Source organism: Nuphar pumila, chromosome 12 (assembly GCF_984573655.1).
Source record: "Nuphar pumila chromosome 12, dmNupPumi1.hap1.1, whole genome shotgun sequence".
Lineage (NCBI taxonomy): Eukaryota > Viridiplantae > Streptophyta > Magnoliopsida > Nymphaeales > Nymphaeaceae > Nuphar > Nuphar pumila.
In genome coordinates, this window is record NC_143260.1 from 38,789,957 (window position 1) to 38,817,264 (window position 27,308).

General features: G+C 39.5%; 1 protein-coding gene and 1 pseudogene across 3 annotated transcripts; both read right to left on the bottom strand.

Annotated features, from left to right (window-relative positions):
* Window positions 1-1,702: 1,702 nt before the first annotated feature.
* On the bottom strand, window positions 1,703-2,632 carry LOC149820778 (uncharacterized protein At5g01610-like). Its single transcript, XM_089982288.1, has one exon. It carries the CDS (start codon window positions 2,421-2,423, stop codon window positions 1,938-1,940), a length of 486 nt encoding a protein of 161 aa, XP_089838414.1. The 5' UTR covers window positions 2,424-2,632; the 3' UTR covers window positions 1,703-1,937.
* Window positions 2,633-7,206: 4,574 nt separating this feature from the next.
* LOC149820779 (exocyst complex component SEC15B pseudogene) lies at window positions 7,207-20,677 on the bottom strand (annotated as a pseudogene). 2 transcript variants are annotated; one of them, XR_016426417.1, is made up of 2 exons: window positions 18,066-20,677; window positions 7,207-7,673 (listed from the first exon to the last, which is right to left on the bottom strand). The product of XR_016426417.1 is annotated as an exocyst complex component SEC15B pseudogene, transcript variant X2 (transcript). The 2 variants fall into 2 exon arrangements; XR_016426416.1 differs by having other exon boundaries at window positions 7,207-7,718.
* Window positions 20,678-27,308: the final 6,631 nt, after the last annotated feature.

Here is a 27,308-nt window from a genome sequence, read left to right on the forward strand (position 1 = left end):
GTAGGTATGACTAGGGGTGGCAAAATCTGACACGACCTGTCAACCCGCTTTTTAGCCGAGTTCAGGTATGGCTTAAACGGGTTCGGGTCATAAACGGGTCGACCCGCCTAACCTGTTTATTAAATGGGTCGGGTTCGTGTTAGGGGTATGCCAACCCGGCTGACCCGTTTAATAAACGGGTTAGGCGAGCGGGTCAACCCGTTTACCCGACCCCGACCCACCCGTTTACTCGTACCCGACCAGCCAACCCGCCAGCCAACCCGTTTACCCTAACTGGACTCGCCAACCCGTTTACCTGACTCGACCCGTTTATTAAACGGGTTAACCGTGTCGGGTTACCCATTTAATAAATGGGTCGGGTTCGTGTTTGCCACAACCAACCCATTTAATAAGTGGGTCGGGTTCGTGTTGAGGTATGCTGACCTGCCAACCCGACCCTATTGCCACCCCTAGGTATGACTCCCAAAACCAAGGTGAAAACCTGGTTTTGGGTTTCAAACCAGGGTTTACCCACTCTTTGGATGCTACCAAACCAAATTTTACCGTTTTCAACCCAGTTTATCGGGAGGAGAGGTAGCAACTCCCACCACGCACCTTCTCTCTCAGTGTGACAGCCCTTCTACCTTTCTTTATGCCAGCCTTGAGCTGGAAAATGGCTGGACTGATACCGACTGTTTTTTTTTTTTCAAATCTCATGACTGGTAGGCCATTTTCCTGCCAGCTACCGGCTAGTAGATGGTCGCGCTGGTGCCGTCAAGAAAGGGCAACACCGACCTAACCGTTTTCTGGTTGGTGACTGGCCGAAAAATGGTCGGTCATGCTTTTCATATTTTTTCAATGTTTTGGACTTTTGGACATCGTCGGCCATTTTCTGGCCAGCCACCTGCTGGTGCCACAACGCAAGGGAGACATTGGCTCATCCATTTTCCGATCAGTGGCTTGTCTAAAAATGGTCGGCCGTATTTCGTTTTTGGGCTAGTAAGTCATTTTCTTAACCACCACCAGTCGAAAAATGGCCAGTCTGGTGCTGCCTGACAAGGGTAATATTGGCCTGACTTGTGGCTAGTCAGCTTTAGTTTTATTTTTTTTTAAGGTTTTTGGTCACCCAAACAGCCTTAAGTTGGAGATTCGACCAGTCATCCAAGATCCTGTAGAGTCGGTAAATATGCTACGAGTTTTTGACAGAGTTTAGATAACCTTTTGTTTTCGTAAATCCAATTTTTTGGCCAGAACTAGATTAGATAGAGGGGGGTGAACAAGTCTTGGAAAGATCATCCCCAGACTGGCATCCCCCAGGATGATTACAATGTACAGTTTATTTCGACTTCAATGAACTGTTAAGGTCTGCCTAACCACAGCTTAACTATATTAAAAAAGGTTTGTTTTTGGCAAAACTTGCTTTGCCAAAAACCAAGCTTTGTCCCTGTCATCCAAACAGGCCTAAACGGCCACATTAGTGGCACCAAATTCAAGAATCATCATGCTAGATTTCAAAAAGCAGCACATCTCACAATGTTCAGAACAAAAACAGATCTCCAGTCATACTGAATACCAGACATCTTAGATTGAGCAAGCACAAACACAATCTAAAACCTGGTTGATCTCTTGGCTTTAAACAAAATACTGGAAATCACTAGACAAAAAATCTTCAATTGCTAATATTAATGAGAGAGAGAGAGTAGGAAATTGACACTGTCAAGAACTAGAAGCAGAGACAAGTATAGACAGGGAAGGCCAAACAAGACGTTTAAGTCATAACCAACCATTGCAAATGAGTGAAATAAGACTGGCTTGACAATAGCATTGACAGATCTCAATTACGCAGAGGTTTCCTTACAGGTAAAAGTCAAGTCACCCGGCACAAATCAATCACTATAACAAGTCATTGCAAGAACAATAGTAGACCCCCTTAATCCTGGTACTGCAAAACATCTCAATTATGCTGAAGCTGCAAGAGAGACACAATCCAGGCCGCACCCGCACTGCGGGCACTCAGAAAAATTCGACATCGAAAAGCTCGCCGACGCGATCCCGACCGAGAAGACGAGGTCGTCGCCGTCGACCGTGATCTCCACGATGCCGAGCCAGAAGAAGAGCACCTTCACGCTGATCCCACTGAGGCTGTAGAGCTTCTTGGAGGAGATGTAGCCGGTCACTGTGGACTTGTATTTGATGTCATAGGAGCCTTCCAGGGAGAAGCTGCAGGTGCCGTTGAGGTACACGGAGAACTTGCCGGTGGAGGAATCAAACTCGTAGCCCACCACACCCTTGGGCAGTAGCCCTATGGGGAAGCCATACTCCTCCAACACTTGATATGCTGTCAAGGAGGTGTCGTTCCCCACCGATGCCTCAGCCAGCAGCAGCAGCAGAAACACTGCTAGAGTGGCCAAGATGGCCTTGGATGGTGAAATTGCCACACCCATCTTCCTATTTCCTCTTCTTATCTCAGTTGTTTATGATCTTTGGTTGGAGCATGAAGGGTGTGAGATTACAAGAGAGTAATTTCAGTCTATTTCTCCCTGCTACAGTTGGGGTGTGAACGCATGGAACGACTGTATGGTAGAGAGAGAGAGAGAGAGAGAGAGATCCACCTTACACTCCCTCTCTCACCAAACTGTCAAAAGGACATCCCCTATCTAACAGTACCAACTGGGACTGGTGCCCCCATATACTGACCTCGTGTTTGGGAGGACCGAAGGTTGAACACGTAAATTGAAGTGTGACCGATTGATCAGCACTGTTTGGTTGGAATGGAGACTGGACAGCGCATCAGGTCAGCTCTGACCTTGGATGCCGTTCATCTATGAACGGCAGCCAGAAGGCCGTAAAGTTTGTTTTTGTTTTAGCTGTTTATTATTTTGAACTGTGGATGCTGTTCATTTAAAACTTGAATGGCTCACAAAAAATTTGTGAGACCCATCTAAGAAATAGCCTGTCCATTCGTGGTGTTCTCATCAAATGGATGAACGACATCCAAGACAGTAGCTGATGCTCTCTAGTTGGAAATAGAGAGAAGAAACTATTATGGGTTATGTGCCTTTAGAACTGGTGATTGGCCAATAAGATCAATGTTGTCAGTAGCTCGAATCGGCTATTTTTTATTTCTTTTGGCGATATTGGTATTGGCCTGTATAGCTGAATCGGTGGCCAAGCTATCTGGCAATGTCATGTGGATGTGAGGGTAAGTGATGCCAGTTCGACTGGCAAGTTCAAAAGAATTTTGAAAAACGGGGCACGAGGACACTGGATTCTTTTAACTTGTTAATTATTGAAATTTATTTTCTTGATATTTTAATATTTTAAAATATATTTTTTAAATAATATTAAAAGTATTAAAAATTATTAAGAAAATCATAATTTTACATCCAAACCACTCAATCCATAGTACATTTCCTAGTAACTGGACTATGCTGAACACATTTGTGAGGCCACATATGAGTAGGTATTTTATTAACGAAAATCAGGAACAGGGCAGGAGAAAGCGTAAGTTCATCCTCGCAAGGGTTTTGATTTTAACCTGCATCCTCACCTTCAATCTCGTTTCATGTCCTCCGTCCTCAATCCAAACAGGGCGAGGTGGGGTGAGACCCTATTTTCCCTCAGTCCACTGTCATCCATACATATATAACAAATAAAACTCGCACCTATGAGATTCAACTAGAGATTGCCATGTTCTAATGTGTAACCTCTACGTGTATTAGAGTGGGTGAGTTAAATTCATGATCACAATGGGAATGCCTAGTAGTATGCTATCTTTAAAGCCATAGTTGTTCACCTAACTCTTCAGCAATAAAGTTGATGTAATTTATTATCGACATGCATCAAACAATATATATATCCACTAATATCAATTACAAAAAATATATATCTTTGTAGCGGAACAAGACATCTGTCACAGCACTCTCCCCAAAATATCAGAGTTCTCTGCAATTTCTAATCAACAGCTCAACTTTATACATGTGGGAACAAGCTAGGGGAAGGAATAATTTCTAGAAAATGCTTAAAAAACCATGAAATTTGAAAAAAAAAATCACAGTTGCCAATCAGCTTTAGATTTTTCATAAACTCCGTAGTTGTCTATTTGTGACCAGCTATTAGTTTGCCATTGAGTTAACTCTTACCCTTGCAGCAATTGAACTGCACATTGGGGGCTTCTCTTCGTGATGATTAAAATTAATGTTTTATCTTTACTTTGGAAGTCCAATCACCTTTTATCTTATTTAAGATTGGTTTGACATCTCATAAATCAAAATTATTATCTTACCCCTATAGGACTTTTAGTAAGGAATTGAAACGGATTGAATATGAGCTTATCTCATATGAATCCATGGGTTTTTTGTGATGTTCAAGTTGGATCTAGATCCAACTTTAGACCGGTTTTCAAGAATTCAGTTTTGTGGGGTCCATAAAATAAGATCCCTAACTAGATTCTCGTAATTTAAAGATTTGCTTTTACTAAAAATACAAATAAAACACTAAGGTCAAGCGTGGTCAAGTTGCATATTCAATAAAAATCATAACCCAAACCCGATAACACATCTCTTGTTGGGTAATTTTCAATCACATACCTAAGAATTGGGGTTTGGGTGAGGTCAGGTCGTGAATACAGCTCAAGCCATTGATGGCCCTACCCTTGACATCAGGAATAAAAATAGTTGAATATGAGCTTAGTCAACATTGACCAAAACTACATTCTTGAAAACATGTCTAGATTTGGTTTCAAATCCATCTCAAACATTAGAAAAAAATCCATGGATTTTTACAGAATTTAAACATCACTTGTTCTTGTTCAAGATCCACCAAATTTTGGGTGAAACTTCAAACTTTTCATGCTCAAATAAAGTACAAAAAATGATCGAATTGTACAACAAAAACTATGTGTTTCCAAAAATACCTCACAAATTACTGAATTCGTCAAATGGACAATTTTACAACTTTTCACCTTTTTTTTAACGTGTTTACCTCTTGCAGTTGTGAATTTTCAATTTTCACGGGTCACAATGATAAAAGTGGATGGACTCACAAAACTTGTCAACAAAATCATATTTGAGGTTGTGATATTCTAAAACACTTGTGAAAATCGCAATGAGTATCGCAAGACACGCTGCAAAAATCCTTTAAATGTTGTGGTACCTTGCAAAATTCAAAAAATATATTGCATGAGGTATTGAAAAATTATGAAAAACTTGCAAAAGTATGTACTTTATAAATTTCTAAACGAGTATCACAAGAGCATTGTTAAATTAATTTTTCTCAGGAAATTTTGATCTATATAAATTATGTTTCATTTTTCAACCTTTCATTTTCATCTGGATGCCTTATTTTCGCAACCCTAGAGTTTTAGTAGTCCTCAACTTCTTACTTGCATTTAGATGCCCTATGTAGATGTAATTTTGACATAAAAAATAAAAACTTGGATGTAAAGTTTATTCATGATTGTATTAAAAAACTTAGTTGTAATTTTACATGTAAGGTTGATAGAATTTGCAGTTTTTCTATTATGTTTATGGATGAAGTTTAGTTGTAAATTTTAGTTTTGTTTGTATGTATTGTTAAATAGGCATATTTGTTCCATAATAATAAAATTTAAAGCAAAAATATAGCATAAGAAATTCACATATTATGAAAGAAATTTACATATATATACGTGTGAATTTTTATAGAAAATTTGCATACATATTTTTTCAATAAACGAAATCACTTATACATTCAATTCATTCTATTCTTTCACAAAATAAAGTTCATACATTTCATTCATTTCATTTTTTTACAAAATGAAATTGCTCATACATTTTGCATTCAATCGATAGTTTCATAAACACTGACGGTAAGATACGTTGATTTTATATCATCATCGTCCAACACATCATTTCAGGTATAACAGTTCGTTAGAGCAGATAACTTCTTTATCATTATCCTTCAAATTCTCTATGACGAGAATACAATACTCACAAACAACTAGCAAATTTGATAAATTATAGGGCATTTTTTAAAATGTGTTATTTTTGTCATACAATACGATCTTTCGAATAAAGTATGTGTCTAGATTTGGTTACATCCAAGTTTGACATAAATAGATCACCTTTATGCATTATTACTTTATACTACAGTAACATTATAGTAAAATTAGTCTTATCCTATATAATTTACCATATTTGCTTCTTCAATTCTTTATTTTGTCATTAGTGGAAAAAAATTTATTAAAAATATACGTCAGTTTCACTTCAGAAAGATGTTAATGTGGAGATAGTATAGATGTGGCCAGATTGCAATGAAAAAGATGTCCATACTTGTGCTAACAGAGAGAGAGAGGCCAGGGAAGAGGGAGAACACATGATTAAATGAGGATAAGTTCCCTAATAATCAAAGCTTTCTTGTTTGAGAAAAGTTTTATCAACTTCTCATGGATATGTTGGTTATTCTAATAGATAACTAACTAATCTAGGTGACATTTGCTTAACCCAAGCAAAACCTTTGGTTGATAATTGAAACCTTAAAAAGTTTGGTGTACATCAGTAAGTCTGAATTAGATTGAAATGTTTGGTATGTTTTTAAAAATTTCCCGTTACTTTTCATACATTAATTAACTTGGTAGGGTGGTTTTCTTGTAAGTTATTTTATTACTTAGTAATTTTTTGTTCCCAATGAAAAACAAGTTTGAAAATCCAAGAGAAATACATTGCATGAAAATTTGCCGTTTTAAACTTATTATTATAAATATCAAACAGCAAGTCCAGCCCTCAAATATAGTTTTTTCAGGGGAGATTAAACAATTAAGTTTGACAATAACAAGTCGAATTTCCTAACAGCTCAAAATTTCATGTTAGTGCCTTGCACAGCTAAGCATCACCAAATAAATAGAAGTTTTACTGCTTTAAAAATAATAACTGTAGACAACTGTTAGAGGCAACCATGAGTTCACCTGACATGAGATGCCCATTGTGGCATCTCTTGCCACAAGGTCGAAGCTGGGTGTACTCTCTGGTTGGGAGGAGGAACCTCGAGGGTTTAAATAACCAGAGACCCACCAAAGTGCGGTTGGTGACCAGGGGTTTTCTGTTCGCCTAACAAAAAAAAAAATGATCAAACTGTTTAAAGTTGTACCAACTGATATAAAGCACAAGCATAATATCCAAGGATTGATGAGCAAAAGAAACTTGTAAATCTGCAATGCCATCTAAAAGTTGAAGCCACAAACTCAGATGGTAAAAGAATCATAATCTTATTCTTGGAACTGCTTTAATCATTCAACAAACTGGTTGAGGTCAAAAGACCATAATTCTGAACAAAAGAGAGATGTATCAACCCACAGAATACTCGGGATCATCAAGGATTATCTAATGATACAAAAATATTAATCCTCTGCTGTTGTTGCACATGAATGCTCAGAAATATAACAAAACAAAGACAAAGGTGCATTTTTCTTACTTACAAACAAATTGAATCAAATTAATAACTTATTCAGATGCTGAGAAGCACCGTAGTCTTCCTCCAAAAGTGGGGACAACATGCGTGAAAGAGCTCCCAACCGAACAATCATGCAAGAAAATTCTCTTCTACATCCCCTGGAATAAACTGTCAATCTTGAGAAATTTGCCATCCATGAGAAACCGGTGTTCCATACAGTCAAAGTTTAATTTCTGGCAATTTCTGGGCCACATGCTCAAAACCACCTTTCCTTCAGCATGCAAAAAAATCACATCTTTCTTAGAGCCTCACTGTTATGAATGCAGAACCAAGACAAGTCTCAGTAAATGGGAGATACTGATAATGTAGGTTCAGGATCAAGAGAGAGTGAATCTTTAGCATATAACAAATCAGAAAAATTCAAGGAAATTACAAATATCTTAAAAAGGAATCTACAGAAAATAACTTGAAGCATAAGCATCCAAGAGATTCACAATCATGAATCATCCCAATAAAAAAAACACCATTGAAGAAATAAAGAGACAAATCATGGATCCAGCTATGCCACATGGACAGAGCTTTAAGATATGGGATATGGTGGATTATGTCTTGTTTTCCATTAAGTATAGCATGGAAGGGGATACAGTACTGTGTGGTTAAAATAGGGTGCTAAAGCAAAATAGAGATCTAATTATCTGGATGTCTTCCTAAGATTAGCACTGCATACTACTCAACCTCTCTTATAGAAACAACAGAAATTCGCCAAATGGTTTTAATTGGGCATAGGAAGCTGCAAATGCACCTAGCACCAAATTTAAAATTTAACCTGGTTTTGCAAGTCACAAAATACAGAGACTGCTATTACTAAACTCACACATATGTGATCTTTGTAATTTAGTGATTTACGCAAATTACCAGGCTGCCATCAGGATACATTCAGCGGACATCACACAAGATCACCAAATTCTTTGACCCCCAACAAATTTTGAAGCACCATGGATCCTATCAATTAGTAACATTTACAAAGAATACACATTAACTTCTTTGCATTCCCAATGTACAACTAAATGGACCGAGTTGTTTGTGACCAGCTCAAGTTTTGCTCATTTAGCAGCTTGTTTGAAGTAGGTTTGGACAGACAAAAAAATGAGCCCATATTTCAAGCTAGAGATGGTTCGTGGCCTGAGTCTGGACATGTCAAGATCAATATGTCACATAGATGGACATGGTTATAACAGACAACATGGGCACAGCAGCCATGAGGTGGGTGGGTGGGTGCATGTGCGTGTGTGTGCACAAGCGTGCATGCCTGCACATTCAAAATCCACAACACAAATTGTAAAGAACTAAAACATGAATGCCAACTCAACAGTGCAAATTCATAGTTCTAAACCATTATGATCAATAAACAATAAATAACAAATCCAAGTTAATATTTGAAAAGGAAAAAAACAACCATGAAGTAAAGGACCAAGATCATAACAAAATTAGATGAAACTAAGAAGAGGGTGTTGACTGTGTTTAACAATAGTTTGACCATGTGAAAGAACTATTAAAGTGTGTTTGTCATTCATGTCAGTGTCATGTTTAGCATACACATGCTAAATGAAATGTCCATGTGTTATAGCTTGTCACTCAGCTTGTCTCAACTCAAGCAGGGTTCTTAAATTAAAAGATATGCTAGAAAATAGTGTGCGTGCATATGGCTCTGTTGCAGTTGTTGGGAGTGTGTGGCTGTTATAATGGAGGCATGGTCTTAAAATCTCCACTTCATCCCTTTTTTCCGCTATAGCAGTAAGAAGCAACGTTAATTACTTTATATAGGAATGAAGGTTTTGCTTAAACTAATGGTGAACATGAACACAATATCGAACAAACACTAGGCCCAAACATGCTGAAAAATGAAACTTGGCTTATTCAGCCCACCTGGTACCCTCCCAACTGCTGAGCTTGTTAACATCCACTAAAGGTGCAACTTGCTTTCATCATCACAAATTATGATTTGAAAAGAGTTCCATCTAGAAGCAAAAAAGTATTTCAGGAAATTACAATAAGTTTTGAGAAATCACATTTCATATTGAAGATCGGCAATTACCCATTGCCTAATCTATGATATTTGTGATAAGGAGCACATTTCATGTTGACTCAAACTTTGTGAATCACTGGTAAGAAAAAGATACCTTGCTGCTAATTTCTAAATCATAACTTCCAGCGTCATTCCTTCAACATCACTTCCCCCTTCATTTTATTTCATCCCATTAATCATCATGGACCATGGGTTCCACCCCTAGTTTTTCCCCTTTGATCCACAAGCTAGGGATTCAGACCTCCTCCTTTTCATTCACCATAGAAAGACTTTGATGGAGATTGGAGTGAGTCGCAATAGGGGTATCTGAATCCATTTGGATCCAATCATGTTATTTGAAATTTTTAAATTAAATTTGGCTCATACTTAGGATTTAGATCTATAATAGGATTAGGGTTTTAGTTTTTCTATAAACACTTGTTATGTTGGCTCTTGTTGATAATTCGATGATGATTTATTCATAATTTTTTTACTGAATTTATTTTTTCCTAGTTTCTTTATATTGTAGTGTAAGAGTAGCAGCAACATAATTGCATCAATTAGTATTAGAATCAAGTTCAATGCCTTTATTCATTTGGATGAGCAATTTGGGGATGGCCATCATCGAAACCATGAAGCGCAACTCGAAGAGCAACATCAATCACATATGACCTATGTCACATGGGTGCGGGTGCGGGTGCGGCACTTTCAAAAACCTTGGGTTCGGGGGTGCGGCAATATATATATATATATATAGGAGGGTCCGGGTGTTCCCCTGGCGCGGGTCCCGACTTCACTGTGTATTTTTTACTAAAATAAAATACAAGCAGACACGACACGACAGGTTAATTTTTTTCGGACCCGACTTTGGTTTGGACACACAGTAGCGTACGGACCGTCCGGCGGGTATGAGCCGAGTGGTGCCGAGCAGGAAGGAAGGACAGCAGGCGTTCACATGACTCAGCGTTCACATCAACAGCCACAGTCCCTTTAATTTCCGAATGCGCCAAAATTCCCCCCCTCCCCCTCGCAACCCTGCCTCTTTGTTTCTCAATACTCAATAGTTACTATTCTTGTTTAAAGTTAGGAACATCATTTCACTGACTTCCTCTGACATCCATTACCATTTAAAAGTTAAGTCATGACTGCTCTGAAGCAAAAATCGAATGGCTAGATTTATTTCGAAAAGGACTTTTATACCAAATTCAATAAAGGTGGCAGTTTACGGATTAAAGTCTTGACTTTTATGTTCAATCGTTGTTTACCGCATCACTCACTCGACGTCATAAAAAAAACCCTCAGTCACGGCGCCTACCTGACCCCATATAATCAAGAGAGCGCGGCCTCCTAAATTTCCCTCCAAGCCCTAATACTCTCTCTCTCTCTCTCTCTCTCTTGGGGGTTAGGGGGATGGCAGATTTTGCTCCTAATGTGGAGGATGGAGCGCTCTGGCTGTCATCCGATGTTTTCCCGGACGAAATCTACTGTCTGAACCATCACCCTCCCTCCAAATTCAAGTTGGAGTTCTACGAGCTCACGTCCTCCATGGAGAAGCTCGCCCACCAACTTGTGTTTGCCATTCTGAACGATTCCCACCACCATTCTCCCCACCCTCTTCCCTACCTCAACCCCTTATCTCAAGTAAAATCCCAACATCCCCTCTCTCTCTCACACACACACACACTACAATTTTTGTTGTTTGAAGGTACTGATCTCTCTCTCCCTCGGGTTCAAGTGAAGCCCCAAAGGAGCAATGAAGGGTACGCGTTTCAGCTACTCCAGTTTTCAGGTAACCGATTTTGCTAAAAACTGGTTCAACCCTGGTTGCCAGTTGAGGAAGTGGGAGCGGGAAGCGATACGGGAAGCGAGGCACTTTCAAAATTTTAGGAAGCGGGGAAGCGTGGGACCACTTAGGACCGATTCGGAAAGTGTCTCAGAAGCGACCTAGGAAGCGTCTCGGAAGCGATCTAGGAAGTGTCTCGGAAGCGAGGGGGAAGCGAAAAAAAATAAAAATAAAAAATAAAAAATACAAAAAAATTGAAAAAAAAACAGGGAAAGCGAGGGGGAAGCGTGCTTCCCATTAAAGAGAAGCGCGTCCCCCATTAAAGGGAAACGCGTCCCCCATTAAAGGGAAGCGCGCTTCCCAAAAAAAGGGGGACGCTTCCCCCACGCTTCGGAAGCGCGACGTTTCGCGCTTCCCCTTTTAGCTAGGCGCTTCCGGTAACCCTGGGTTCAACAGAGCGTCTCAAGGCCGGTTCTCGGTTCTACTCAGATTCTGATCAAACCGGACCATAACCAGGTAAAAGAAAATGGACCAAAATGACCTTGGGTGCGTTGACCACACCCAGGTCGGGTTGACCGCACCGGGTTCCACACCCGCATCCACGTCGCGTCGACGCGGGTGCGGCACTTGTCTGGCTGAATCCCTGTGACATAGCATATGACATACGACTGCTCGAAGACTCGCAAATTGGTTGTATTTTTGGCTGCTAACTAAGCCTATCATATGGTCATTCGAGTCTTCACAACGTCCAACCATGACAGCTATTGTGATTGGCAATATCGGGTGGTCACTCAATTCTTCATGGCCTCAACCAATAATGGCCCAATACCACTGCAACCATAGTTGGCAAATGACATGCGACTACTCGGAAGACTTTCGCAAATTGGTGGTATTTTTGGATGCTAACTAACCTTATCATATGGTCATTCGAGTCTTCACAACGTCCAACCATGACGGCTATCGCGATTGGCAATATCATGTGGCCACCCAATTCTTCATGGCCTCAACCAACAATGGCCCAATACCACTGCAACCAAAGTTGGCAAACTCGACGATCTGACTCAGGAATCGTCCGAGTCAGATCGGCTTGTCCAGTAGTTGGGCTGACGATCCAGCCCAAACTTGTTTTAACCAAGTTCAAGTCGTAATCGTTTAGGAATAGCCCGACTCGGCACTGACTCAGCAACTCGTCGAGTCAGTGCTGAATCGAACGATTCAAGACTGTTTCAATCCAACTGGTTCTGACCCGATTCATTGGGCTGAACCGATATGCATAAAGGTTTGTTTTAAAACGAACCGGCTTTAAAACACAAGGGGCTCGAGTCTCTCGATTCTTCTCCTCCTTCCCCATCTTTAGACTGAAACCCTATTACCCTCCAGTACCTCCCCTCCATCACCACCGTCGGCGACCACCAACGACCGCAAGAGACGCTGACAACAGGTTCTTTCTCTCTCCTCCTTTGCCATAAAGCAAACAAAGAGGAGATGCACGATGCTCTCTCTCTCTCTCTCTCTCTCTCTCTCTCTCTCTCTCTCTCTCTCTCTCTCTCTCTCTCTCTCTCTCTCTCTCTCTCTCAGGCAATGCACTATGCAAATTTTTTTCCCATACTATTTGTGTTTCTCAGTATCCTAGTGTGCGCAATGCACACTTTGGGTGTTTTTCACCTTATTGTGTACCATGTTTGTCTGTGTGCATTGTGGGATTATGTGAATCTTTTTTTATTTTTTTCATTTTCCATTGTGACAGGATGATTGCATATGATGGCATGTATGGAATTATCAAACTTATCTAGAATCTAAATTTTGTGAAGTTGTGAACTGTGAAACAGGTTGATTGCAAATTTTGAAGTTTGATGATAAATTGCTAATTGTTTATTATAGTTTTTAACTTTTTATTAGTGCCAATTGCCAAAATATTACATAAAGATGCTTGCAACAAGTTGAAATTTGGGAATTGAAAATTTCAGGTATGCTTCTTTATTAGTTTATTATGTTATTTTATGCATGCCATTAATTGCATTTTATGATTTTCAATTTTTAATGCATAATGCTGTTAGAAATTATTAGAACTTAGAAAGGTAGTGATTACTAGTTTACTTGTTTGTGTAGCTTAATTATTAATATTTATTTCACACTTTTCATTATTGTTCTTATTTTTGTGGCTAGTTACATGTGCAATTATGAAGCTTATCTATTTTTTTATGCAGATATTTTGTAGTTTTTGTCCTTTGATGCTTTGATTTTGGTGAATTTGCTGCTTGGACCTTGGATTTTGATTATTTGCATTCATATTGTAGAAAAACATAGTGTTATATTCAATATTTAAGGTATTATTAAAAAAACACTAGAAAACTTAGCTCCTAACCCATCCGAGTTACGGAGTCGACCCGCGAGTCAAGGGTCGGGCAATCTGAGTCCGAGTCACGGGTTTGCCAACCATGACTGCAACCACCACCATCGTCCTCTTTTGCATTCCCTTCTCCACCATCCTATTATACTCCACCACCATAATGGTAGAAAACCCACCCATTGGTCGTTTCTAACGGATGATAACTCTAGGCGCTGGCAACCAATCCTTCTCCCCTTCTCTTCCTTCATTTCCCTCTCTTCCTCCTTTCCCTTCTTCTTCCACATCTTCCTTCTCCTATTCCTCTTTACGCCCACCTGCCTGATCCCCTCATAATACCCACAAAAATCTGGCGGGGCAGGGCAACGCTGCCAGCAAAAACTTGACGGACAACTTCCCTCCGTTCTTCATCTTCTCCATCCACTCTCGCACTTTTTCCCCATTTTTTCTTCCATCAAAATCACCCCTCATCATGCCATCATCAGCAATAAGCGGTAAGCAGGCCAAGAGTTCCATTGATTTGTGAACTCCTACAAGTAGTCATCCGTCATATAGATTGATGTCACTCCTTGGATTGAGCTTCATGTTTTTTATCAGGACCATTATTCAAATCGATGTGATGAACCTGGCTCTGATACTAATTGATGCAATCCTATTGCGAAGATCACAAAAAACTACGTTATTGTTGCTCCTAAACTACGGAGAAACTAGGAATTAATAGAAAATAAAAATTATATTTAATAAAAAAAGTTACGAAGAATCACCATCCAGCCAAGATCAAGAGCTAACATCAAAAATATCTATAGAAAAACTGAAGATCTAATCCTACTATGGATCCAAATCCTAACTATGATACAAATTTAAATTAAAAAAACCAAATAAAAGTCTAAATGCAAATGGATCTAAATGTCTCGGTTGCGACTCGCTCCAATCTGCATCAAATTTATAAAATTAAACACTAAAAATTTGGGCCTCATTCAAACGAGATCAATCTGGAGGTTTGTGCTTCTAATACAACATATCACTCTGCACACTTCAGCAACCAAAATATTTAGATAAGAATAGGGTAGGGACTTTTAAAGATTGCCCTTACACCAACATAGATAATGTATGTATATGCTTTCCACAGCCTACCTCAATTGCTTTAGAAACTGCACACCATCTTTTTGAATTCATCTGAATACAAATATTATTACTAATGCCCAGCATATCCTCACTGATAATCTCAAAGACTCATGAATATAATGAAAACACCAAGACTATCTCGAATGGAGAACATAGTGACAAATATCGCGAGATTTATGAAAATCTCGCGATAATATCGCGAGAAATTGCATGAAAGTTTAAAACGGTAATTTCTTGTGAGATTTTCAAAATATAGCGAGATTTATGAAAAAACATAAATACCACGAAATGCAATATTTACATTTTAAATGGCTATTTATCATGAAAAAATTGTGTATTTTTATTTTAAAATAATTTTTATTAATATTTTCTTATGAAAATATTTTTATATTTTAAAATTTGTTTTTTTATTGCCGAGATTTTGCCACGCGAGATTTATGAAATTTTTTTCAATTTCTTGAGAGTTTTTGAAAAACGAGATTTTGCCGAAAAAAACGTTTGTCACTATGACGGAGAATACAGATTTTTGTAATGACCATATCCACTAGAAGAGCTTGCCACTCGTCTACAACTGGTCCACCACCGGCCCAATTATGAACAGAAAGGCTACATCATTTGGCCATTTGATTTTTAATATATTCTCCTTGCACCTGGCCCATATAACTTCCATCCCTAGTTTGACCTTGTGTACATCACCTCTGTCACATCCATGCCTTCCAACCCAATCATCCATTAACTAGTCAGCTGGACCAGACCATCCAAACATCTTAACACAATGATGTTGGGAATCCAGTTTTCTAAATAAAGCAGCATAAATATCATGCTATCAAAAATCTGGAAATCTTCTCATATGCAATATCCACGGTGATTGTAAAGGAAAATCAACTGAACAAATCCAAAAGGCCACTTCTAGCAATCATCAAGACATGAAGTTATCACTTTATACATCCCTTGTAGGACAAATACAAACATATAAATCCATTCCTTGACCATAAAACAAGACAAACAAAGTAAAGAAGGAAACAGTTCATTGAGATGCTCATTACCACCAACCACAGAGCTAAAAACACTTAAGCCCCAACTTCAATTCGCCATTCATGAATTATGAATTGTTAACCAATCCAATACTTGGGCATCACCATTAACCCTAGCTGTTTTGGCCCACTATTTGATCCATAATGAAGTCAACATCTAACGTAGATGAAAACCTAAAAACAAATTATTCACTACCAATATATTTGAAAAGTTTGCAACTATTCAACCACAGGAACCAAGTCAAATACAATTTGACACGTTTTGAGTCATGGATTTGAAGAGTCATTCTGATGAAATCCATGGATATTTGAATAAATAAAATTTTAATTTTGTTCATGAACACTTCTTTTGCTATTGCATGCAATTGCCACTTGTTTGAGATCGTATCATGGTATTCACCAATTTTAGTTGCAAGATGAGCTTATCTGAAAATTAATACATAATGTCAATTTAGGGTACGAGAAAACCCCAGCCTCAAGACTTTAAATGCATTGCAATTTGTCGTCTCGCATATCATATTAAGGTTATAAATTATAATCCAGGGTAAGCTAGCATGACGCAATTAGGTAAGCAAACTTTAGTTTTATACAATCAAACATGTCCATTATATATGTGTGTGTGTGTGTGTGTGTGTGTGTGTGTGTGTGTGTGTGTGTGTGTGTGTGATAGGTAAGCAAAATTACTGTAACTAGTGTGAGGGAATTATAGGCCAAAGTTTTAATTATGTTTTCTTGCTGTTAAAGTTGGTATAATAGAAAATGTATATTCAAGATAACATTGTAATTTGCCAAATAAGAATTTTGTAAATCTCAAATTTCTAAGTTAAGGTTGAGGATGTATTTGTTATATCTGCATATGTTGGCTCTTAATTGTGATATTACCAAACTCTCTACAATTTTAAAGAATCTTACTTTAATTAGAATTTGATCAAAGATGTTTGATCTTATCATAAAGGAATGTATGGTCGAGGTTGACATCAACTAGGATTCCTATTCTTAGTGGGAGATGCAAGTTCTCAAACTCTATAAATATAAGGTCCCAATTTACAAAAGAGTACTATAAAAATAATAAGGGTTACCCTATGTCACAGGGACTCTCCAACTAGGTGCCACACCCGCATCGCACCCGCACCCGATGCGGTCAACCTGACCCTGGGTGCAGTCAATGCACCAAGGGTCATTTATGTCCAACTTTTGGACCATATATATATATATATATATATATATATATATATATATATATATATATATATATATATATATTTTGCCGCACCCCCCGAACCCAAGTTTTTTGAAAGTGCCGCACCCGCACCCATGTGACATAGGGGTTACCTAAAAATTCTTAGCCAAGAGACAAACATAAGTTCTCCCAATTCTGTTAGCTCCTAAACTTGAGATGAATGCATAGATTGAGCTCACATTTGCCAGTAGGTCGAGTTTGGTAAGCTGATCAACCTTATGCCTTGTTTTCAGTTATTTCTTCTCCAACACGCATTGAGGTCTTAAGGTGAAAGTTATGCATCCTCTTCCCTTCTATTTTGATATTATCAGTAAATTGTTGATGCAATGCATAATGAAATCCGTAATTAAATTTATTATCCAATCAGGCCAGATCACAAACAAGTTGTCAGATAGCATGACAGAAGCCATAACTTAGCACCCAGACATCGGATTCACACAATTTTTGTGCATTGGAAGCTTATTCAGTGCACCATACTTTGTATTTTGTCACCAAAAACATAGTACTTCATCTTCATATCCATAATTGCATATTAATCGCACAGACAAAACTTTGACAGATTCAATAATTTAGCTAAATAAATTCTTGGGCTAACTAGTAAATATATAACTAGTTATGTGATATTTAGACTAATGACTAACCAATAAATATTTTTCTGAATTTGTATTACAAAATATAAATAGTTTATAGTTATATCTGGTTGAGTATGCTTAGAAGCTATGTCACATAAGTACAGGTGCGGATGTGGATGCGACATGGCAGTTTCAAAAAACTTGAGTGTGGGGGTGAGGATATATATATATATATATATATATATATATATATATATATATATATATATATATATATATATATATATATATATATATATATATAGGAACCTGCTAAATGAAACATGCTATTGGATTTCCCTTGTTTTTTTCGCAATTCTGACCCACAGATGCGTTCAGCATGAGTGAAAAACATCCATGGATTCCCAGAAAAGGTAAGCCTTTTAAGATATGAACACCAACGAGCTAAAGAGTTCAACCAACAAGAAGAAATGGAAACAAGGAAAAGCTTACGTGATGAGCTCCCTCTACACTTCCTTGAGCCTTTTGATCAGAGCATCTAGAGACTTCTTCTTAGGGTTTTGTTTCGCTCCTCTGGTACCAAATGTGCTGAAATACCTCTCTGACGGATCCCTCAGCTTCTCCGATATGATCACCACCTTCCGGTAATCCAACGCCCCATAGCTCTTCTGCCTGATAACCGGATTCAAGAAGCTCTCTGGGTGATTACTATCCAGTAAATTCACCATTTGTCTAGCCTCTACTAACGCCTCCTTCAACGACGGACCGGCAGAAGGAGAAGTTGAAGGCACAGAACCCTCCATATCGTTCTCCTCCACCTCCTCCCCACCCCTCACAAGCTGCCTATCCGGGCTCTCTGCAAACGATTCCAGTATCTTGAGATCGGCATCCAACCCTGTGACCGCGCTCCCGTTGAACCGCTTGACCCCATCTCCAGCAAGAACAGCAATGATGCTGTCTGATACATGCTTAAGCACGCCTCTGAGGATCTCCACCAAGATCTCTGACGAAAGAATCTGATGACCAGTGGAGACCAGGGTCTCGAGGTAGATGACGACCTCATTCACGTACTCGTTTCCATTAACTGGGGGCTCATCCGTGATCCAATTTACATTCTCCAGAAGGGTCATGAACTCATCGACCTTTGCCTTCACAAGCTTCAGCAGAAGCTCATGCGCAGCCTCCCATGAGGGCGCTAGGGGTGAAACTGGCCGGCGCTTGCGCTCCACTGTCCGTATCGGTATCCCAGAGAGATGCGCAGCATGCCGGACGAAGAACTCGCACGCCCGCTCCAGTATAGCAGTATTCGCGGTGACCTGTATAGCCTGCGAAACGGTGTAGACACTCCCTGAGCTCATCAACCGGAGGAGCGACCCGTTGAGGACTTCGCTAAGAAGCCGGTCGAGGTACTTCTTCATCACGTCGTAGTAATCAAGCTGCCCACCATAGGAGAGGAAGCTTACTGAGTCCTCGACGAAAGATCGAACAATCCGGCAGCAATCCGGCACCGTGGAGGAGAAGGGCGCTATGTAAGGGAACGCAGGGATGATATCGGAGTTCTGTATGTGGAAGGCGACAACGTTCATGTTGTACTCGTACTCCTTCTTCATCACCATCGGGTCGAACTTGTCGCCGGAGATGGCGTCGGAAATCTGCTTCTGGCAATCGGCGAGGAGGAGTTCGTGGTACTTGTCCCGGTGCTGGATCAGCACCGCCAGGAGGTGATCGACGTGGTAGCCGTACCGGCGGAGGGTCACCCCGAGGAGGCTCACGTAGTCCTTAATGAGGAGGAGGTGGTTGGCCGTCTGCATCCGCGAGAACTGGTCCTCCAAGACAGAGCACATCTTTCCGACGGCCATCTCCCAGAGATTGTCGACGTCGTTCCGGGAGATGAGATCGCCGGCGGTGCGGAAAATCCGGTCCTCGACGATGAAGAAGCCAGCGATCTGAGCGAAGAACGTCTGGTGCGACTCGAGGAAAGGGCTCATGGAGGAGATCTGGAAGTCAGAGGTGAGCTGCAGCTTGCGATTCTCCAGATACTGCTGTCGAAAGCGATCCTTCATCCCCAGGGTCTGGCAGATGTGGTAGCAGCGGTAGAGCGACCGGAGATCGGCGACGTCACCGCCTCCACCACCGACGGAGCTCCCTCCGCCGCCGCTGGAGTCGGATATCCGATCGTCCTCCACGTCGTCGTCGTCATCGGTGTGGAGCGAGTAGATGCAATCGCGGAGGCTGACCCGGCTTTGCTCCTCCGCCTGGCGCTGCTTGACGCGGAGCTCCTCCTCGCGCTGGCGGGCGGAGGAGGCGCGGCCGATGGCGAGCTGGCCGAGCTCGCGGCTGGCGACGCGGATCTGGACGAGCCAGTCGCTGAATTCCTTGGAGACGCGGAGCTCGACGTGGGCACGGATGGCCGGGATGTGGCAATAGAGCATCCGTCGGAGGGCGGAGGAGGGGGTGCGGGGGAGGAGGTCGCGCTCGAGGAGAGACAACGACTTGAGGGCGAGGTAGAGGTCGTCGCCAGAGAGGTGGCGGTTGACATTGGCGCAGAGGGAGGTGGTGCGGGCGCAGAGGGCGGCGGAGCGGAGGGCGAGAGCAAGGTTGGAGCGGACGATCTCAGCCTCGAGGAGCTCCACGAGGCGGGCGAGGAGGGGGAGGCCGGCCTCCTGGAGGCGGGAGTTGGTGGCGGAGAGGGCCGACTTCAGGGAGTCGGCGTCGGCGAGGAGGGCGCGGAGGTCGTCGACGGCTTGGATGAAGTCCTCGTAGTGGGAGCGGCAGACGTCCTCGATCTCGGCCTCTTTGGAGCGGGCGAAGCGGCGGAGGTGGTGGAGGAGGTCGTCGGGCTTCCCGGCGGCGAAGGCCTTGCGGACGAGCGGGCCGAGGTCGTCGCCGTTGCAGATCACGGATGAGATGAGGAGGTAGTCGAGCTTCTCGCTGGAGTCCTCCCCCTCGGCCCCCCGAGACCCCGCCGGAGCCACCCTCCGGCGCGACCTCTGCTCCCACTGCATCATCGTCGCCGGCGATCCTTTTCCTTTTCCTGGATCGACGCCGATCCTAGCGGAGCGGGGATGAGTTGCCCCCTTTTCCTCCGCTTCTTCTTCGCCTGAGAAGGCGTTCTGGGTTTTCGGGGTCCGGTCGGACAAGATGGTTTTTGGGCCGGCGGGCTCAAATTACCAAAAACTCCTCCTTATTAAAAAATACCATATTTTGTGATTTTTTCAGCTTGAGTTTGAAAACTAAGTTCTCTAAGTGATTCACTGCCACGTATAAAGTTAAAGCTTCTTCAAGTCTGCCTTTTCATCATTAAAATACATAACAAACCTTTTTTCTTTCTTTTATCACCCACCCACACATTGGCTGGCCTATGTTAGTTCAACTTGGGACATCTTGTCAGATAGGTGACAAGTCATTCCTACTAGATGAGCTAAGCTATTTTGGGATACAAATCATATTTTCATATATCTAGAACCTTTCATCATTGAAATGATCATATGCGCAATTCAACCTCACATATAAGTTAATTATTTGTTGTTAAGAATCATAGCTTGGATCATATTTTTTCAAAGTAAAAATATAATTTTTGAGTGGCAAAATTTTGATACATGATCCAAAGCCTAACTATCTACTAAACAAACAATGTAGAACGCATTAATAAAGTTAAATCTAAAAAATATATGAAAATTTATTTTGCTACTAGCACTAGACTAGACTCTATATACAAACAAATGCACTAAATTTTTATCCTTAAAAACACTGTGATTTTACTGTAATACTCCAAGAGACAAGACTGCAATATTTTCTAAATGTCATGTATCTTTAAAGCATTACATTTTCTTTTAATGATTTATTAACTTCCTAGAAACTTTTTTTTAATCTTTTTGTTGTTGTTTTTTGCTTATATGCACATATTTTTTAGAGAATTTATAAACACAAATATTAATTTATTGTAAGATTTTCGTCGCCCAGATTTTTTCAAGAATGAGATTTGTTAAATTCATTATTAAATAGCTTCTGCATACTGTTTTTATCTGGCAGACTGTGATGGCGGACTTGATTTTTGAATTCACATTGTGAAACATAGGGTGTTGTTTAGGTGTGGCACTGCTAAAAGCAAATCGAGTTTTCGGGGTATTTTGGTGATTCGGTTTGGCTAATAGAATCCAGCCTCCGAATATCTCATTATTGGATTAAATATTCCAAATGGGTCTGACGGATCGGATTCGGTTGGGAATGGTTGATGATAGCCGAATCTAAAGATTCCAAACTTAATTGGACCTTGGGTGTGGAGTTGGATCCTTGACTAGGTTACATATCTTATTCTTACCAACGTTTAGGGATGCCAATAGATAGGATTTTATCCCATATCTCAGCTTAATTGGATTTGGTGAGCCAAAACCTTATCGGATTTTGATTGGATGTGGAAATGGTTTTGACTTTTTTGCTACCAAACCCCATGAATATCTGGATTTGATAGATATCTGAATCAGTTTTAAGTGTAAAAATGCACATTGCCTGTAAACTTTTCACTAATCCAGTCCGTTTAACCAGCATCCGATTAGTCTATTGACAACATCAAACCCAAGTTAGCTCGGCCCAGGCCCAAGTTTAACAAGTCATTGCTTGATACAATTGTAAAGATATTGGTTGTTAATGTTAAAAACTAAGTGCAAAAGGCAAAAGGTTAGGGCCATCTTTAGAGAGCGGATACTGTACTGGGTGCACCCAGCGTTTACAACCACAAAACCCACCCCACTGTACTGTAGCTCATTATAAGTGAGACCCACACAGAGGTGTGGGTTTTGTGGTTGTAAAAGCGGGGTGAGATTGCTCATCTCACCCAGGGTTTTACTGGATTCCCTCTCCTCTCTTAGGTCGGGTTTTGAAGCTAAAAAGACGCAGAAAAAGTGATGCAAAATGGAAAATACTTTCAGATATTTTGATCCTTGGTACAAGAGAGACTTTTTCACTAAGAGAGTTTTTCTAAAAAGTACACTTTTTGATAAGAAACATTCCTCCGTAAGAAGAGTGGAGGAATCCCTATGAAAGAATGTTTTTTACCAAGAAAAAAATTATTTTTACACTCCCTGCCACCCATCTCGCCACCACCCACCATCATCACCGCCACCTATTTGGCAATTTTTTTCATATTTTCCAACTTTGTTTTTCTCATGCTACACAAACAAGCAAAAAAAATTCTTTTGAAAAACTTCTCATATCAAAACTTTTCATAGGCAAAACTTTTTTTTTCCTATGAAAGCTTTCCTCGCTTCCAAACTTGCCCTTAGTCTACCCCTCCTCCAGACCTCATCAAGAGGTCGAGACCACACCTGAACCTTGTTAGTTGTACCTTCAATTCAAGCATGACATGTTTTTTGTGGAAAACATTTGTACTTAGGTTAAACGAGATACAAATATTCGTTAGGCTAATTTAGTTGGAATTTAAGATGAACACTTGAAACCCAAACCGGCTCCAACTCTATCATTGCTCATAGTGGAACACATTTAAAACCACAAAATAATGGCAGCCAAATTCTCTTGAATTTTTTATTTCTTTATTACTTTTTTTATTGGAAAAATAAATAAAATTTAAAAATTAAAAACCATGTTTATATAAATAAAATAAAATGTATTTATATATAGTAGAGCAGTCCAACAAAAGGAACTTACACAAACCGTTCAAATTACTTTTAAAATCATATTCAAAAGCATATTTTGGCAAATCTGACTGTACAAGTGTGATCTTCATGATAAAAAAAAACTAAGAAATGTTGCTAATTGCATTTTTTTTTAATGTATGGACTGGACTTTTATGATCTAGAAAAACTTCAAAAATTTTAAATTATCGTGCTTTAGCACATTATAAAATCCTATGTACACATTAAAAAAATTTGCTATGGTTTTTAAGTTTTTTATTATAGAAATTGCATCCATGTAGTAGCATTTGTCAAGAAACACCAATAATTTTGATTTTTGAAAATGGTTTGAACAGTTTATATATAGGTACACACAAGATCAGTCATTTAAAAGTGGTTTGAAAGTGTTTTAGCACCTCTGTCCTTTAATTTTGTTTTCAAAATAATATAACTGCATGTGTTGGTAGAGACCATTTTGATGTAACTAATTCATTGGGTTCTTATTGGGTACTGTCCAACTAATTCTTTATACATATATATAGAAACAAAATCCCAACTCATACCAACGGAAGCTCTGTTTGTTTGGCAGGAGCATTTAGTGCACCTCACCTTGTGTTGGGATGTTGTGAGTTCGAATCCCAATGGTATATGATTGTATAACTAGTAGGGTTCGGCCTAACCCCAGCTTTCTCTGTAAAAAAAAAATCCAACTCAAGACCTAAACAACTCAAGAAATAGGAAAGGATGGTTCCAAGCACATAGTTCAGCCAAACCAAGCAACAAGTGGATTTTCATATCAGTTATGAGCTTCATTTGTATTGGTTCTTTGACTCAATTATTAGCTCAACATTTTAGGGTATGTCAAAAAACATGATTCAGAATCACTTTCTAATTTGCTTGAGGTGTGATTCTGAATCTCAAGCAAATTAGAAAATGGCTCTCATTTGCAAAGACAAATGAGATTCACTTTCTCACAGCTTGACTTTTTATGTTTGGCTGCTTATACAAATCAGATTCACTTTCTCATTCAAATGCAAAAGTAAATCAGGATGATCCAACCGAACTTGCCCTTAATTCACTTAGGGTTGACAATGGCTTAGTCTTTTTTCGGATATCCAACTCCATCCGAACCTCAATATCAAGCATGGGCATGGAAAATTTTTCACCTGGACCCGACCTGACAAACATACCGATCAGGTTTAGGATATAATTTTGCCTGAAATCTGACCTGACCCGATATATATATATATATATATATATATATATATGTTAGGAAAGTTTTAAAATTGATGATTTCTTTCCACTAACAATGTTTTAAAAAGTTTAGTCTCATATCTAAGAGAAATCAGTTTTTCTAGTTGTTTAAATACAGACTTTGTTCTCTATTCTTTACTTTGGTAAGCCTTGTGTCTATGGGTGGCTTGCGGACGTTGTTGCACATCGTGCAGCAACGGACGCGCCGTTCGCGCGTGCGTGCGTGCGTGCGCTTGAGGCGCAATGTGGCGTTTTGATGGCGCAATGTGGCGTTTTGATGGCGCACTTTGCACTTCGCACGCTCGCAGCGGTGCGAGGTGCATATGAGGCGCAAATATCCGTTTTGAATTTTCGGTTTTGAGATATCTGGCCGTTTGAAAAGTTTTAATATCATTTATATTGAGTTTAAGGCGCTTTGTGACTGTTGGACGGTTTTGGAGGCCTTTGATTAACAGTCAAAGGAGGGTGACCGTTCAGGTATCTTTTCGTCCTATTTTCAAACCATCAGATTTATGGCCATTAATCTCATTTATCGCAAAACGTTTTGGCCTCTCTAAAAGTCTATAAATTCTTCTATTTTCGCCTTTTTGAAGATTATCAGAATCTCTGACTCTCCAGTTTTCTCCTTTCTTTCTTCTCAGTTTGGCTTGCAGAGTTCATGTGTGGTAGAGGTCATCTGTTCTTGTGAAGCAGTGACTCTCTAGAGGTTCAAGCCTAGTTGTATCCTGGGAACTCAGTCGTAACAAAACCCTTTTTCGCATCTTCAGAATTTCCGGAGTGGGGCGATTGAAGTTCTAAAGATAGCGATCTTAAGAACGTGCCTCTAGGCTTGAAATCTCTTTTCAGAAATCCAATTTTCACCAGGTTGGAATAACAATATATATATATATATATATATATATATATATATATATATATATATATATATATATATATATATATATATATATATATATATATATATATATGTGCGTGTGTGTGTGTGTGTGTGTGTGTTTTAAGCATATTCTAAATTATATGCCTCAAGTTTGAGATTTATTTTCTTGTCCCAACATAATTTGGATAAAATACTGGAGCCTGATTGATCATTATTTGGACAGGTTCAACTGAATCCTAATGAATCAGATACTTGACCCATTGACAGCCCTAAGCTCATCAACATCACATGCTCATCAAACATGGGTGTCCACTGTTTCTCCCATCTCTCTCTCTCTCATATATATATATATATATATAGAGAGAGAGAGAGAGAGTTTATTATTTTAATATAATAACTTGATTGAAAAATAAAAGTTCTCTGTTGAAAATTTTTCTTTATAGGCACTTTAGAGATTTTTTAATTTGTGGTACTTTCACTACAACAAAGCAGTAGATTAGCGACGATCACATTCCGTCGCTACACATGTTAGCGACGGATTAGCGACAACGAGGCGACGGTGTGCTTACGTCGCGAATATTTCGACGCTAACTGGCGACGGAATTATTTCGTCGCCAGGTCCGTCTCTAATTGCGACGGACTAACGAGCGCTATATTTCGTCGCCAATCCGCCGGTACTAAACGGCGACCACGACTTGGCGACGGATTTACTTCTGTCGCTATGCCGTCGCTAGATTAATATGAATAGCGACGGATGGTTCCGTCGCTAATCCGTCGCAAGCACGAAAAAAAATTAAAAAAATTTTATTTGAAAATTAAATACCGAGAACTGTACAATTTATATTTCCTGTACAATTTATATTTTCTGTAAATAAAAAACAAACCACACAAAAAATTTCATATAACATGAATCTACAACAATTAATCGTTCCACCTTAAAATTAACAAGTTTAATTATTTATAATTCAACAATTACAATTAGGAAACATAAAAAAATAGAACTTCTTCAACACAGTTCTCTAATCATCGCCAAGATTTTGTGCGTCTTCTTGTTCATTGTCTTTATCTGTCCCTTCAGCTCCACTACGCTGATTATCGCTAGCAGCCTACACAAGAAAATAACAGTCAGTATTGATAAACAAAATATAATGAAATAAATTACACACTATATGTGATTCTATCATGTGCTCATGTGTGATCTAAGGCAATAAAAAAACTCTATATGTGATTCTATCATGCTCATATGTGCTCTAAGGCAGACAAAAAGTTATATATATATGTGATTCTATCATGCTCATATGTGTGCTAAGGCAGTCAAAAATTTAATATGTGATTATAGCATGTTCATATGTGTTCTAAGGCAACTAGAAAAACTCTATATGTGATTCTACCATGCTCAGATGTGCTTTAAGGCAGACAAAAAACTATATATGTGATTCGATCATGCTCGTATGTGTGCTAAGGCAGTCAAAAAATTGAATATGTGATTATAGCATACTCATATGTGCTCTAAGGCAGGCAAAGCAAAAAAATTTATATGTGATTCTATCATAAATGATATATGTTCTAAGGCAGTAAAAAAACTCTATATGTGATTTGTGCATGCTCATATGTGTTTTAAGGTAGTCAAAAAACTGAATATGTGATTATAACATGCTCATATGTGTTCTTAGGCAGTCAAAAAACTGAATGTGTGATTATAGCATACTCATATGTGCTCTAAGGCAGGCAAAAAAACTTTATATGTGATTATAGCATGCTCATATGTGCTCTAAGGCAATAAAAAAACTCTATATGTTATTATAGCATGCTCATATATGCTCTAAGGCAATAAAAAAACTCTATATGTGATTCTATCATGCTCATATGTGTGCTAAGGCAGTCAAAAAACTGAATATGTGATTATAACATGCTCATATGTGCTCTTAGGCAGTCAAAAAACTGAATATGTGATTATAACATGCTCATATGTGC